This window comes from Chelon labrosus, assembly GCF_963514085.1.
Source record: "Chelon labrosus genome assembly, chromosome: 18".
Classification (NCBI taxonomy): Eukaryota; Metazoa; Chordata; class Actinopteri; order Mugiliformes; family Mugilidae; genus Chelon; species Chelon labrosus.
In genome coordinates, this window is record NC_140351.1 from 8,473,051 (window position 1) to 8,487,246 (window position 14,196).

The following is a 14,196-nucleotide window of genomic DNA, read 5'->3' on the forward strand; positions in this document are numbered from 1 at the left end:
TTGAATTAGATGTTTCCAGGAAGCTTAATAATAATAGTTGATCAGTTATAAACAACTACTCAACATGAGTGTGGCAGAAAAGCCACAGTGAAGTTTCCAGAAAGCAGTGGTGTGAGGTGAACGGAGAAAATGAAGTAAACTTTGTTCAAACAACAGAGAAAGAGGGAAGGACGTCAAACAAGTGACAGACTTCCTTTATGTTTTCAGTTAGTTTGAGTCAGTCTGGTGTCAGGATGATCTCAAATCATCCTTCACTGTCTCGTTACTTTTAATAATTGAGGTGGACAAAAATAAAACATAATATGTGCAAAACATGAAACATGGGCCTTCTGAGGGTGTCCTGTGGTGTCTGGCAACAGAATATTGTTAGTGGGGGCCTTTGAGGGGAGGGTCCTCTGTGGATCATCCCACAGATACTTGATCAGTTTGGGATCTTGTGAATTTGGAGGCCAGGTCAACACCTTGTGCTGTTCTTCATGATTTTTTAGTTGTTCCTAAACTGTTTTTGTGTGTGTGTGTGTGTCAGGCTGCATCCTGCTGGGGATGGCTGCTGCCATCAAGGAGTGTCATTGCTATGGGGTGGGGGTGTCTGGTCTGGTCTAGGTGGGTGCTACATGTCTAAGTAACATCCACATGAATGAATGCCAGGTCCAAAAGTTTGAATTAGTCATTAACGCCTGATGAACTTAAGTGTCCACAAATTAATATGTCCTGAATAACACAAGATAAGCAGGAAGTCATGTGATATGTTGTGGCTGTACAACCAAACCAACTGTGCTCACAGTCTTAATGTATAACGTCCGCCTTCTTTCAAAGTAGGTTTAACAGGGAAGTTGTTACTTGGTCTCTTTCTGATCTGCTCAAGTTCAAAACCACTGATATCAAAACGTTCTACAGTCTTTGTTTCACCTGCAGACTCATCTGGTAAGAAACATGTCACTGCTTTTTATATTTTAATGTTTTAACCTACAAGTTTGTTATTTTACTGCTTTTCTGCAACTCTTGGAAACGCGTGTTGTGGTTGGTTCGGATTGCGTAAGCCAACGCTTTATTTCAAATATAGTGTAAATCATCACGTTTTATGTCAATTTCATATTTAAATTCAACTCTACTGATGTTGTCAGATACTATTAATGATGTATGACAGTCTGGTTGTTCATGAAGAGTTGAACATGTGAATTTAAGGAACCTCTTTGTTCTTTTAAAACAATATTAAACATCCTTTCAACTTAAATGAAAGCTCTAAATGATGCCTTTATGGAAAATGTAAAAATAAAAAAAGCTTCTTTATCTATTTTAGCCTTTTAAACCTCTGTTCCCTATAGAGATACATGTACACACACATTTAGTCTGAGGCTGACAAAGTCAACAAGAGGATAGTCATAGATATGTTGGATTTGCTTTGATATGTTTTCAGTGACAGGTGGGGGTCCCCTGTGGGGTCTCCTACAACTATTAACTAAAGTAACTTCCACTAGAATCACATTAGTTTATGTTTGCTAGCAGAGCAGTGAGTCCAGCTCTGTTGTCCGTTGATCAAGTCTAGAGGAGAAATGAACCAATTTACTCCAGAATCACTTCTGAAAACACAGATAAGAAAAGTATTTTGTTGTATTTAGGCGCAAGTGTCATCTTTAAGTCTCGGCTGGCACTGCAAAGAAAACAGAAAAAGTCACTAAATTAATAAACATCTATGAGTGAGAGATTTAATTAAAATGGTTAGGAGCTTGGTGCTGCTCAATCTCTCCTCTGCAGAACACTTTCTGACCATCAACAGCTGCAGGAAGAAGAAGCTAGCCATCTGTAAGCCACCCTGTGGTGAACAGTTTGCACAAGTTCTTTACAATAAATAGTGCAAGTCATGTTTCCTGAACATTCTGTTAGTTACAATCCAATAAATATCTTTCAAATCCTCCTCATGATGTTTAAAATAAGGTCAGTGTTAAAGCATACCTTCATGAGGGAACTATGTATCCATAAACTCTTAATAAGACAATAATAATCTCCACGTGTGTCTGCCAGTGAGAGGGAGACTGTGGTGGTGGCATGATGAAACTGAAAGGCTGCCAATCAAAAGAGGAAATCCAAAAATTATTTACAGAAAATGTCTCCGTGTGTGACGACACTGACTGAAAGGAAGTTGAACACAGTTTACATCTCCACATATAGCTGCCCTCAGTCGCTTCTGTTCCAACATGACTTCAGCTAAATATACAGGAAACTAAAATGTTATGATGGACTGGCAAATAGATATAATGCTTTGTAAAAGCATAAGGATCAGAGATAATACAAATAAAAATTAAAATAATAGAACATGTACCGATCAGCCAAAATATTATGACAGGTATTCAAATGTGTGGATCTTGTGAGAATGGAATATTCTGCTGGGAAACATTTGGACTTGGAATTCAAATGTGTGGATGTTACTTAGACATGTAGCACCCACCTAGACCAGACCAGGCACCCCAAGCCCATAGCAATGACACTCCTTGAAGGCAGCAGCCATCCCCAGCAGGATGCAGCCTGACACAGGCACACACACAAAAACGCTTTAGGAACAACTAAAAAAAAAAAACATGAAGAACAGCACAAGCTGTTGATCTGGCCTCCAAATTCACTAGATCCCAAACTGATCAAGTATCTGTGGGATGATCCACAGAGGACCCTAGCCTCAACATATATCAATATAACAAACAACAGTGTAACTTGCCATAATTGTTGTTGTTCATGAATTGTGCAATTTCAACAAACTATAAATAACTACAGGTCTGTTCACAGAGTCAAACAGGTGAAGAGATCTTCAAATACCAGAGGAAGACGTCCACTTCTCTCATCAGAGATCTGAACCTTCCTCTGTCTCAGTGCAGGACAGAAAACAGCTTCACACAGACTGTTGACGGTCCAGAGGATCTCTACACTCAAGTAAAGAAACACTGAGTTCACACCTTCACTGTGAGCTCATACAAGACGTTAGTTCATGTTAAAAGACACAGAGGCCTGGCCGAGAATATGTTGCATTTACTGATCACAGTTCAAAACAGGAAACTTAATTCTCCACATCCTGCAGCTCATATGTTTTTTCTCAGCCATGATGTTATCAAAGTTCCTCTTTGTGTTCTGCCTTATAAGTATATCATTGCATCTGCAGTAGATGTAAATATTGAAAAGCTGTGATCGACTGTAAGTGACAGTTGTGAGACAGTGAACGTATCTGGAAATTAATAAACCATTCACACCCTGATCAGCTCAAAATGACCATGAATTGTTTATTGTTTATTGTTTATTTGGATCCCCATTAGCTGCAGCAGAACTGCAGCTATTCTTCCTGGGGTCCTATTGGTGACTTCCTCGTTCACAGAGATGAAGCAGGAAGGATGAAGACTTCTTGTATTTTTGCATTTATTCAGTGATAACTAGCAGAAGTAATAATAATAAAAAAAAATAAGTCAAGTCTGGATGTTTCCTTTTACACAACGACAACTAAACAGACAAGTTGGTTATTTGATCTGCTGCTGATCAACTGAAATTCACAAATAACTGGATATTAAAACCATATTGTTTGTTTCTTTTTAACTGAAGATTTATTTGGTAAGAAAACTATTACTATTCTTTTAAATGTATTTTTTTTAACCTGAGAGAAAACAAATGATATTTTTTAATTTTTGTCTTTGTTTCCAGTCTAGGAGATGAGTGTCATGGCAGCCCTGTGTGTGAACGTGGTGACAGTCAACATGTTACTGAGTGTCTTCTTTCTTTCAGGTCAGCTGTTTGTTCAGTCTCTTTTATTTGGAGACATTACTTGAATCATTTCTAGTCTGAAATATTTTCTACTGACATTGTTCAAAGGGTCTACATGTAACATGCTGCAGATGAACTGGAGTTTGTGTCTCATCAACTTTCTCTTTAGGCAGATTTTCATCCACATGATGTTTATCATTAGTCTGGTTTTACAGGTGTTTGGGCTGATTGTAAACTAACACCAGACCTCTTCATTACTGCACCAAAGAAGATGGAAGCACTGAGTGGATCTTGTTTGAAAATCCCATGTAACTTTAGTGAGAAACCAGGAAAAGAGGAATTTAACAGCAGGAGAGAAACCTTCGGAGTGTGGATTAAAAATAACTCAAATTTTTGGAGTTATCCACATAATGTAGTCTTCAACAGTAGTGGGTCAGTTAACATCTCTCCGATGAATATTACTGGAGACCTGAGTCATAAAAACTGCACCACTCTGTTTTCTAATATAAACACAAGTCATTCAGACACATACTACTTCAGAATTGAGAACTGGCCATTCAGAGCAACAGCTGTTTGTGATCCTCTTCAAATAACAGTTAAAGGTAAGGCAGGTTTTATTAATTACAATTGATTTTTAACATAATGTGAAATATGTTTCATCTTCAGTCAATACACTCTGTAACCTTTCGATATCAACAGTAAAAATAAGTGGAATGATAAAAAAAAATTAAAAGCTGAGCTTTACTAACAATAAAATACATTTTTTCACAACTCAAAATAAAATAATGAAATTTAGGGAAAATACTGGTACAACTCTAATTAATAAATAGTTCAATACAATAATATGTGTTTGATGTGAAACCACAGATTCTCCTTGGAGACCCAGAATTAATATCTCAGGTGATGTGAAGGAGAAGGAGTCTGTCACTGTAACCTGCTCAGCTTTCACTCCCTGTCCACACTCCCCTCCTCAACTCACCTGGAATCTCCAACAAGACCCTCGCAACAAAATAGAGGAAAACACAGATGGGACCTTTACAACTAAAATCCACGAGACCATCACTCTGTCAGACACACATGATGGAAACAACATCACCTGTTCTGTCAGATATCCTGTGAATGAAGGAAAAGTCTTCAAGACAGCAGAGACACAAGAGACTCTCAATGTTTCATGTAAGACAACCAGAGTTTGTTGTTGGATCCTGTCAGCACATGATGATTCATGGGATGTCAGCTGTTTGTGATGAATAAAGTGAATCTCTGTCACATTTTCCTCAGATGCTCCTAAAAACACCTCAGCATCCATCAGTCCATCAGGTTTGGTGTCAGCAGGTAGCTGGGTGAAACTGACCTGCTCCAGCAGAGCCAAGCCTCCCGTCAGACGCTTCACCTGGTTCAAGAACAGCAAAGATGGACCCATGATCGTATCTGAAGGACACTTCTACAGCTTCAATGTGACTGATGGAAGAGTTTATTACTGTGTGGCCTCAAATCAACTTGGTAACCAGACGTCACCATGGATTCATCTGAATGTTGAAGGTAAATATCATTGCTGAAAACATTTCAACTTAGTCAGTTTGACTCTTGATATTCCTTGTTTCACATTTCATTTTGGTTTGAGCAGATTTACTGAAGTGCTTAAGATTGTGGTTCATAATATACAAGTTTCATCAGGAGATCAGTTTAAATTTGTCAAGTCTGCAAAGAGCTGGAATGAAAGTTGATGATGATTTAGAGTCAAATAATCTTCTACTAAGGAGAAGGTAACCATGCTGTGTTATTTCTGATGATCCAGGGTTTGGGGTTGATGTCCACGTTCCAGTTACAATCCTGGGAATTGTAATTCTCTACAGTACAATCATCATCTTTGAGTGGTGAGACAAACTTTTCTCTGATATGATTCTTTGCAGCTGGAGATCGTTTGTTTTTAAATGTTCAGTGTTTAACATCTGTTAATATTTATTCATCTTCTCTTTTTCTTTCAGCTGGTTTCGATCAAGATTCTCCAACAAACCAGAGAAGGTGAGATAGCTGAGATTGTTGTTGTTATTATAATAATTATCTAAACAACTGTACTACCTGTGAAGTTAAGCCATAAATCGTCATCACATATTGAGCTGACCTCTCCCTCTGTTGTTCCTTTTAAACAGGACACAGAAGAAGAAGACGATGTCAACAGAGTGATTGAGATTCAATCTTCATGAGCCACAAGGAGAGGAGCAAGATATCAAGTTCATTGTCAGTGGAATGATTTCTTATTTCTGATTCCTTGTTTATACCTGCACATGTGTTACTTATTTAGTGAAATGTGGGTTTTTTTTTAGTGGATCACAGCATCATCCAGGTCTGTACATGTGAAATAATGTTGTTTTGTATAAGATCAAGAATTGAATATGAAATTGTATTCAGATGATCTTCAGTGTTGATGATTTTTTTTTCTTTTATGGAGAAAACGCTGAATCAAATACAGCTTCATCAATAATCTCTATAAGATGAATGTACAGTAATTTTATTTTGCCTTCCTGATTATTGTTCATATATTTCCAGCTTCTCGCTTTAATTCACTCCTGTTTCTGATAACATGTTAGGATTCATATTTTCTTCATATTGCTCAGTTTTATTCTGTGATGCATTTGGCTCTAATCTTCATGGACATAATTTGTTGTTTGAGCTTTTTTCATAATAGAGGTAATGTCCTGCAAAGTGCGAAGTGTGTGAACCTGCAGTAAAGAAAAGGGAAGTTGAGGTATTACCAAGTGTAACTACAAGTCCTCTGTCATCCATTTCTACACATACAGATGAATACAACCTCTAACTGTGTTAACCAGCATGTCTGCATATATTAAAATAGTGTTGAGATTATGTCTGGGTCATTTCTGTGTGAATGCATCTACTTCCTGTGTGAGAGCTATGACTAACCAACTAACCTAAACCATAATAAATAATAAAACATGGAGCAGGAACAGAGCTAAGATCAGCTAATGTAGGTAAAGTTCATTCAACAAGCTGTACAGAAACATAAACTTAACTGATAGAGTGTAGACCCTGGTAGTAGTGGAGGAGGAGTGAAGAACGAGGAGGTGTGGATGCTGAGACATCAGTGAGGTGGAGGAGGGCTGAATGGATCTGACAGTGAAATGAGAACTGAGAGCAGCAGAGAAAGGAGGAGTTTTAAAAATGACAGCAGACAAAATGATTGGCCCACAGACAGAGGTTGTGATTGGTTAAAGTGAGGAAGGAACACCATACTGTACATTTAAATAGTGTGATGTATATTTCAGGACGGTGAGCTCCCCCTTGTGGTGAGAGAAGGTGCAGCACAGACAGACAGTGCTAAGGTGCTGCTCAAACATCCTACAGTCATGTATTTATGTTCCTCAGAGGGTTTTACCTCACATGTCTTCTTTTTATTTCTTTGCTTTTCTACAAATCACACTGATTCAGAAAAGAAGGAATTTCAGTCTCTACACACTTAATCAATTTGAATTAGATGTTTCCAGGAAGCTTAATAATAATAGTTGATCAGTTATAAACAACTACTCAACATGAGTGTGGCAGAAAAACCATAGTGAAGTTTCCAGAGAGCAGTGGTGTGAGGTGAACGGAGAAAATGAAGTAAACTTTGTTCAAACAACAGAGAGAGAGGGAAGGACGTCAAACAAGTGACAGACTTCCTTTATGTTTTCAGTTAGTTTGAGTCAGTCTGGTGTCAGGATGATCTCAAATCATCCTTCACTGTCTCGTTACTTTTAATAATTGAGGTGGACAAAAATAAAACATAATATGTGCAAAACATGAAACATGGGCCTTCTGAGGGTGTCCTGTAGTGTCTGGCAACAGAATATTGTTAGTGGGGGCGTTTGAGGGGAGGAGCCTCTGTGGATCATCCCACAGATACTTGATCAGTTTGGGATCTTGTTAATTTGGAGGCCAGGTCAACACCTTGTGCTGTTCTTCATGATTTTTTAGTTGTTCCTAAACTGTTTTTGTGTGTGTGTCTGTGTCAGGCTGCATCCTGCTCGAGATGGCTGCTGCCATCAAGGAGTGTCATTGCTATGGGGTGGGAGTGCCTGGTCTGGTCTAGGTGGGTGCTCCATGTCTAAGTAACATCCACATGAATGAATGCCAGGTCTAAAAGTTTGAATTAGTCATTAACGCCTGATGAACTTAAGTGTCCACAAATTAATATGTCCTGAATAACACAAGATAAGCAGGAAGTCATGTGATATGTTGTGGCTGTACAACCAAACCAACTGTGCTCTCAGTCTTAATATATAACGTCCACCTTCTTTCAAAGTAGGTTTAACAGGGAAGTTGTTACTTGATCTCTTTCTGATCTGCTCAAGTTCAAAACCACTGATATCAAAACGTTCTACAGTCTTTGTTTCACCTGCAGACTCATCTGGTAAGAAACATGTCACTGCTTTTTATATTTTAATGTTTAAACCTACAGGTTTGTTATTTTAACGCTTTTCTGCAACTATTGTAAACGTGTGCTGTTGTTGGTTCAGATTGCGACAGCCAACGTTTTATTTCAAATATAGTGTAAATCATCACGTAATTATGTCAATTTCTATTTAACTGCAACTCTGCTGATGTTGTCAGATACTATTTATGATGTAGGACAGTCTGGTTGTTCATGAAGAGTTGAACATGCGAATTTCTGGAACCTCTTTGTTCTTTTTAAACAACATTAAGCATCCTTTCAACTTAAATGAAAGCTCTAAATGATGCCTTTATGGAAGCTTCTTTATCCATTTTAGCCTTTTGTCCCTGATTGAGATACATGTACACACACTTTTAGTCTGAGGCTGACAAAGCCGACAAGAGGATAGTCTTAGATATGTTGGCTTTGCTTTGATATGTTTTCAGTGACAGGTGGGGGTCCCCTGTGGTGTCTCCTACAACTATTACGTAAAATAACTTCCAGTAGAATCACATTAGTTTATGTTTGCTAGCAGAGCAGTGAGTCCAGCTCTGTTGTCCGTTGATCAAGTCTAGAGGAGAAATGAACCAATTAACTCCAGAATCACCTCTGAAAACACAGATAAGAAAAGTATTTTGTTGTATTTAGGCGCAAGTGTCATCTTTAAGTCTCGGCTGGCACTGCAAAGAAAACAGAAAAAGTCACTAAATTAATAAACATCTATGAGTGACAGATTTAATTAAAATGGTTAGGAGCTTGGTGCTGCTCAATCTCTCCTCTGCAGAACACTTTCTGACCATCAACAGCTGCAGGAAGAAGAACCTACCCATCTGTAAGCCACCCTGTGGTGAACAGTTTGCACAACTTCTTTACAATAAATAGTGTAAGTCATGTTTCCTGAACATTCTGTTAGTTACAACCCAATAAATATCTTTAAAATCCTCCTCATCATGTTTAAAATAAGGTCAGTGTTAAAGCATACCTTCATGAGGGAACTCCTGTGTCCATAAACTCTGACTAAGACAATAATAATCTCCACATGTGTGTCTGCCAGTGAGAGGGAGACTGTGGTGGTGGCATGATGAAACTGAAAGGCTGCCAGTCAAAAGAGGAAATCCAAAAGTTATTTACAAATAATGTCTCCCTGTGTGACGACACTGACTGAAGGGAAGTTGAACACAGTTTACATCTCCACATATAGCTGCCCTCAGTCGCTGCTGTTCCAACATGACTTCAGCTAAATATACAGGAAACTAAAATGTTATGATGGACTGGCAATAGATATAATGCTTTGTAAAAGCATAAGGATCAGAGATAATACAAATAAAAATTAAAATAATAGAACATGTACCGATCAGCCAAAATATTATGACAGGTATTCAAATGTGTGGATCTTGTGAGAATGGAATATTCTGCTGGGAAACATTTGGACTTGGTATTCAAATGTGTGAATGTTACTTAGACATGTAGCACCCACCTAGACCAGACCAGGCACCCCAAGCCCATAGCAATGACACTTCTTGATGGCAGCAGCCATCCCCAGCAGGATGCAGCCTGACACAGGCACACACACAAAAACGGTTTAGGAACAACTAAAAAAAAAAAAACATGAAGAACAGCACAAGCTGTTGATCTGGCCTCCAAATTCACTAGATCCCAAACTGATCAAGTATCTGGGATGATCCACAGAGGACCCTAGCCTCAACATATATCAATATAACAAACAACAGTGTAACTTGCCATAATTGTTGTTTTTCATGAATTGTGCAATTTCAACAAACTATAAATAACTACAGGTCTGTTCACAGAGTCAAACAGGTGAAGAGAACTTCAAGTACCAGAGGAAGACGTCCACTTCTCTCAGCAGAGATCTGAACCTTCCTCCGTCTCAGTGCAGGACAGAAAACAGCTTCACACAGACTGTTGATGGTCCTACACTCAAGTAAAGAAACACTGAGTTCACACCTTCACTGTGAGCTCATACAAGATGTTAGTTCATGTTAAAAGACACAGAGGCCTGGACGAGAATGTCTTGCATTTACTGATCACAGTTCAAGACAGGAAACTTAATTCTCCACAGCCTGCAGCTCATATGTTTTTTCTCAGCCATGATGTTATCAAAGTTCCTCTTTGTGCTCTGCCTTATAAGTATATCATTGCTTCTGCAGTAGATATAAATATTGAAAAGCTGTGATCGACAGTAAGTGACAGTTGTGAGACAGTGAACGTAACTGGAAATTAATAAACCATTCACACCCTGATCAGCTCAAAATGACCATGAATTGTTCATTGTTTATTGTTTATTTGGATCCCCATTAGCTGCAGCAGAACTGCAGCTATTCTTCCTGGGGTCCTATTGGTGACTTCCTCGTTCACAGAGATGAAGCAGGAAGGATGAAGACTTCTTGTATTTTTGCATTTATTCAGTGATAACTAGCAGAAGTAATAATAATAAAAAAAAATAAGTCAAGTCTGGATGTTTCCTTTTACACCACGACAACTAAACAGAGAAGTTGGTTATTTGATCTGCTGCTGATCAACTGAAATTCACAAATAACTGGATATTAAAACCATATTGTTTGTTTCTTTTTAACTGAAGATTTATTTGGTAAGAAAACTATTACTATTCTTTTAAATGTAATTTTTTTAACCTGAGAGAAAACAAATGATATTTTTTAATTTTTGTCTTTGTTTCCAGTTTAGGAGATGAGTGTCATGGCAGCCCTGTGTGTGAACGTGGTGACAGTCAACATGTTACTGAGTGTCTTCTTTCTTTCAGGTCAGCTGTTTGTTCAGTCTCTTTTATTAGGAGACATTACTTGAATCATTTCTCGTCTGAAATATTTTCTACTCACATTGTTCAAAGGGTCTACATGTAACATGCTGCAGATGAACTGGAGTTTGTGTCTCATCAACTTTCTGTTCAGGCACATTTTGATCCACATGATGTTCATCATTAGTCTGGTTTTACAGGTGTTTGGGCTGATTGTGATTCAGCCCTCTTCATTACTGCACCAAAGAAGATGGAAGCACTGAGTGGATCTTGTTTGAAAATCCCATGTAACTTTAGTGAGAAACCAGGAAAAGAGGAATTTAACAGCAGGAGAGAAACCTTCGGAGTGTGGATTAAAAATAACTCAAATTTTTGGAGTTATCCACATAATGTAGTCTTCAACAGTAGTGGGTCAGTTAACATCTCTCCGATGAATATTACTGGAGACCTGAGTCATAAAAACTGCACCACTCTGTTTCCTAATATAAACACAAGTCATTCAGACACATACTACTTCAGAATTGAGAACTGGCCGTTCAGAGCAACAGCTGTTTGTGATCCTCTTCAAATAACAGTTAAAGGTAAGACAGGTTTTATTAATTACAATTGATTTTTAACATAATGTGAAATATGTTTCATCTTCAGTCAATACACTCTGTAACCCTTCGATATCAACAGTAAAAATAAGTGGAATGATTAAAAAAATTTAAAAGCTGAGCTTTACTGACAATAAAATACATTTTTTCACAACTCAAAATAAAATAATGAAATTTAGGGAAAATACTGGTACAACTCTAATTAATAAATAGTTCAATACAATAATACGTGTTTGATGTGAAACCACAGATTCTCCTTGGAGACCCAGAATTAATATCTCAGGTGATGTGAAGGAGAAGGAGTCTGTCACTATAACCTGCTCAGCTTTCACTCCCTGTCCACACTCCCCTCCTCAACTCACCTGGAATCTAAAACAAGACCCTCACAACAAAATAGAGGAAAACACAGATGGGACCTTTACAACTAAAATCCAGGAGACCATCACTCTGTCAGACACACATGATGGATACAACATCATCTGTTCTGTCAGATATCCTGTGAATGAAGGAAAAGACGTCAAGACAGCAGAGACACAAGAGACTCTCAATGTTTCATGTAAGACAACCAGAGTTTGTTGTTGGATCCTGTCAGAACATGATGATTCATGGGATGTCAGCTGTTTGTGATGAATAAAGTGAATCTCTGTCACATTTTCCTCAGATGCTCCTAAAGACACCTCAGCATCCATCAGTCCATCAGGTTTGGTGTCAGCAGGTAGCTGGGTGAAACTGACCTGCTCCAGCAGAGCCAAGCCTCCCGTCAGACGCTTCACCTGGTTCAAGAACAGCACAGATGGACCCATGATCGTATCTGAAGGACACTTCTACAGCTTCAACGTGACTGATGGAGGAGGTTATTACTGTGTGGCCTCAAATCAACTTGGTAACCAGACATCACCATGGATTTATCTGAATGTTGAAGGTAAATGCAGAAGTGAATTCAGTCAGCTCTCATTTTTTTTTCTCTTGTTTCTTTTCTGATGTTAGACTTAGACCAACTTTATTTGTCTTTTAGATTTTCATCAAAACGAAATTTCAGTGCAATGGCCCAAAGCACAGCAGGAATATTCCTTATCTACTTTAGTTTTACTTGGTTTTATTTTCTATGAACAGAGAGCTCTCACACTTCTGTGGGATTTCTGGGATTTCTCCAAATGTTGAATGTAAATAACGTTCAGTATTTATTTTTCTGAATCCACTCAGACACAGTAAGAGTTATATCTGATTTCATTATATCAATACGTCCACATTAAATCATGTCTTGTTTTAGGCTCCTCACACTGGGAACCAGTTCTTGGAGGAATCATTGGGCTCATCGTACTCATCTGCTTGATCATCTTTGTTTGGTAAGTATCACATATCAAAGCAGCAAACATGACTCAGTTACTGTCGCTGACATTTTAGCTGCACATCCAAAAACATCTGTTTCCCATCAGTCTGAACATTTTACTGTCAAATATATTGACCCTAAAACACAGTATAGTTCATCTAACAGCCTCTGATGTTTTCCAGGTGGTTAAAGTCAAGGCATCAAACTCAACAACAGACTCAGGTTTGTAATGACTAAACTTCTCTGTAGTCTACCTGACTCAGTGTTTAGTTACTTTATATATTACCTCTATCAGAGCAGTCTACTCAACGTATTCAAAAAGTAAAAGTAATGATTTAATAAGGAAGGATTCAGGTGAAGATCTTCCTCACTAAACATCACATGTGGTTCATTTCTTATAGAGTCAAAGAGGTGAAGATCTGGTTGTTGAAGAACCTGCAGGTGAAACAGAAGAAGAAGAAAACATCCATTATGGAGAGATCAACTTCTCCAAGCAGAGACGTGACCCGTCCTCTGTCTCAGTGCAGGACAGTGGACAGCAGCAGGACACGGTGTACGCACAGGTCAACATCAAGAAACCAGCAAAGAGATTAACACAGACTGCTAACGACACAGATTATCTCTATGCTGAAGTCAAGAAAAAATGAGAAGTGTGTTTTGTTTGTGTAGAGACTCAGATTTAATGTGTTGCAAGTTTTTATTCATGCAACTCATTTAACAAAGAAAAAAAGACAGGAAAATGTATTTTTCCTTCCTGATTGTTGTTCATATATTTCCAGCTTCTCGCTTTAATTCATTCCTGTTTCTGATAACATGTTAGGATTCATCTTTTCTTCTTATTGCTCAGTTTTATTCTGTGATGCATTTCACTCTAATCTTCATGGACATATTTTGTTGTTTGAGTTTTTTTCACAATAGAGGTAATGTCCTGCAAAGTGCAAAGTGTGTGAACCTGCAGTAAAAAAATGGGAAGTTGAGGTATTTCTAAATTGAACTACAAGTCCTCTGTTGTCCATTTCTGCACATACAGATGAATACAGCCTCTTACTGTGTTAACCAGCATGTCTGCATTCATTAAAATAGTGTTGAGATTATGTCTAGTTAATTTCTGTGTGAATGCATCTACTTCCTGTGTGAGAGCTCTGACTAACCAACTAACCTAAACCATAATAAATAATAAAACATGGAGCAGGAACAGAGCTTAGATCAGCTGACGTAGTTAAAGTTCATTCAACAAGCTGTACACAAACATAAACTTAACTGATAGAGTGTAGATCGTGGTAGTAGTGGAGGAGGAGTGAAGAACGAGGAGGTGTGGATGCTGAGACATCAG

The 14,196-nt window shown here is 38.1% G+C and overlaps 2 protein-coding genes across 2 annotated transcripts; both read left to right on the forward strand.

Moving 5' to 3' along the window:
• Nucleotides 1–3,686: 3,686 nt before the first annotated feature.
• Nucleotides 3,687–5,942, forward strand: LOC311503733 (sialic acid-binding Ig-like lectin 10; the record flags this gene model as incomplete). The annotated part of the gene is made up of 7 exons (XM_084566607.1): nt 3,687–3,719; nt 3,941–4,340; nt 4,606–4,911; nt 5,017–5,277; nt 5,534–5,612; nt 5,724–5,760; nt 5,889–5,942. The coding sequence occupies 7 exons, from the start codon at nt 3,687–3,689 to the stop codon at nt 5,940–5,942; spliced, it is 1,170 nt and encodes a 389-aa protein (XP_084422733.1).
• A 4,148-nt stretch (nt 5,943–10,090) lies between these two features.
• LOC311503734 (cell adhesion molecule 3-like) lies at nt 10,091–13,510 on the forward strand (the record flags this gene model as incomplete). Its single annotated transcript, XM_084566608.1, has 7 exons — nt 10,091–10,106; nt 11,162–11,518; nt 11,784–12,089; nt 12,195–12,455; nt 12,804–12,879; nt 13,046–13,085; nt 13,265–13,510. The coding sequence occupies 7 exons, from the start codon at nt 10,091–10,093 to the stop codon at nt 13,508–13,510; spliced, it is 1,302 nt and encodes a 433-aa protein (XP_084422734.1).
• Between the last annotated feature and the right edge of the window lie 686 nt (nt 13,511–14,196).